This window comes from Myzus persicae, unplaced genomic scaffold, assembly GCF_001856785.1.
Source record: "Myzus persicae strain clone G006 unplaced genomic scaffold, MPER_G0061.0, whole genome shotgun sequence".
Lineage (NCBI taxonomy): Eukaryota > Metazoa > Arthropoda > Insecta > Hemiptera > Aphididae > Myzus > Myzus persicae.
The window spans coordinates 59,295-60,746 of NW_019104048.1; the positions used below are offsets into that span (position 1 = coordinate 59,295).

The 1,452-nt window shown below is 32.8% G+C and overlaps 1 protein-coding gene across 1 annotated transcript; it reads left to right on the forward strand.

Annotated features, from left to right (window-relative positions):
• The first annotated feature begins 252 nt into the window (after nt 1-252).
• Nucleotides 253-1,182, forward strand: LOC111038063 (nucleosome assembly protein 1-like 1). Its single transcript, XM_022320988.1, has one exon. It carries the CDS (start codon nt 256-258, stop codon nt 1,180-1,182), a length of 927 nt encoding a protein of 308 aa, XP_022176680.1. The 5' UTR covers nt 253-255.
• Nucleotides 1,183-1,452: the final 270 nt, after the last annotated feature.

Genomic DNA, 1,452 nt, shown 5'->3' on the forward strand with positions numbered 1-1,452 from the left:
TTTGTTCTAATAAAATATTATTTTTGACAACCATTTGAATTTATTTTTGTGATTGTGGTGAAACACATAACGAACTTATAGTATTAGTGATACCTACAATCTTGACAGAAGATAAAAATAAGGACACTGTGAAAAATGATTGCAGAAAACGACTCTGTTGATTCCTCCTCAAATTATTCTGACTATGTCGATGATCAAGAATGGATCTACAAAATACGCGAAACACAGTTGAAGAACAAACACAAACTAACAAATATGTCACCAGAAGTAAAAAAGCGAGTGCGAGCTTTAAAAAATCTGATTTTAGCTCAGAGTGAAATTAAATCAAGATTCAAAGCTGAAGTTCATCTTCTTAAATTGAAATATCAAAAAGTGTACGAGCCATATATTAACAAGCAAGTGGATATAATTCAAGGAAAGTACGAGCCTACCAAAGGTGAATACAGTAGTTCATCTTCAGAGGAAGAAGATGTGCCAGTTCCCCGATATGACGAACAAGGGGAAATAAGACCTGAATCGAGTAAACAAGAACCAAAAGGAATACCGGACTTTTGGCTTGTGTACATGGAGACTTCGTATAAATTTAGAAGTGTCATACTACCGCATGATGAGCAAATCTTCAGACATTTGTCAGATATCAGATGTAATTGGTCAGAAGAATATATGGGATTTACTATGGAATTCCATTTCACACCCAACGAATGGTTCACTAATAATGTATTGACCTTGAAGTTTGAAGAGAACCCTCCAGACGACGTGGTTGAGATTGTTTTATCATATGGTATAGAAGACGCCATTGAGTACAGACTTACAGGCTGTGAAATTCATTGGAATGCGGGGAAAAATGTGACACAGAAAATCATGGATGTAAAGTTTGAAGGCACTGAAGTGCCTATAAACAAATCTGTTGAATATCCATCATTCTTCAATTTATTTAATGATCATTTTAATTTGACAAATCCCGATGGAGAGTACTTTCAACATTTTTTCAAGCAATATAAAAAACAGTGCAATTGGATAGTTCTTGAAGCTTTTATGAGTTATTGTTCTTATTTATTTCAAGCGGTCACATTTGCTATATCGGAAATGTCCGATTTTTCTGAAGATTCCAAAACGAACGAGTTGCACATTGGGACGATTGGAGAAGATGATAAATGTATGTCTAATTCACCGATGAAATAATAATAATAATATATATAAGGGGTGATTTAACTATACTGCCAAAATAAACAATTTTTTATTTTATAAAATATATTGTGTCATAGTTTATTATCGTTCAACTGTTTACCAAAATTGTGACAATCCGAAAGTCATGTAATTGCTTATCATTTTTCGGTAAGTTTATTGTTCATCTAATTTAGGATCTCGAATTGATTCATTTTTAAAGATAGTTTCATTTTACGGCAACAGGATCTATTCTAAAAACTCAGCTCTAATTGTAATTTGTGTTGA

What these genes read in the sequence shown, in the direction of transcription:
- LOC111038063 (XM_022320988.1), top strand. Translation starts at nt 256, where the DNA reads ATGTCACCAGAAGTAAAAAAGCGAGTGCGAGCTTTAAAAAATCTGATT.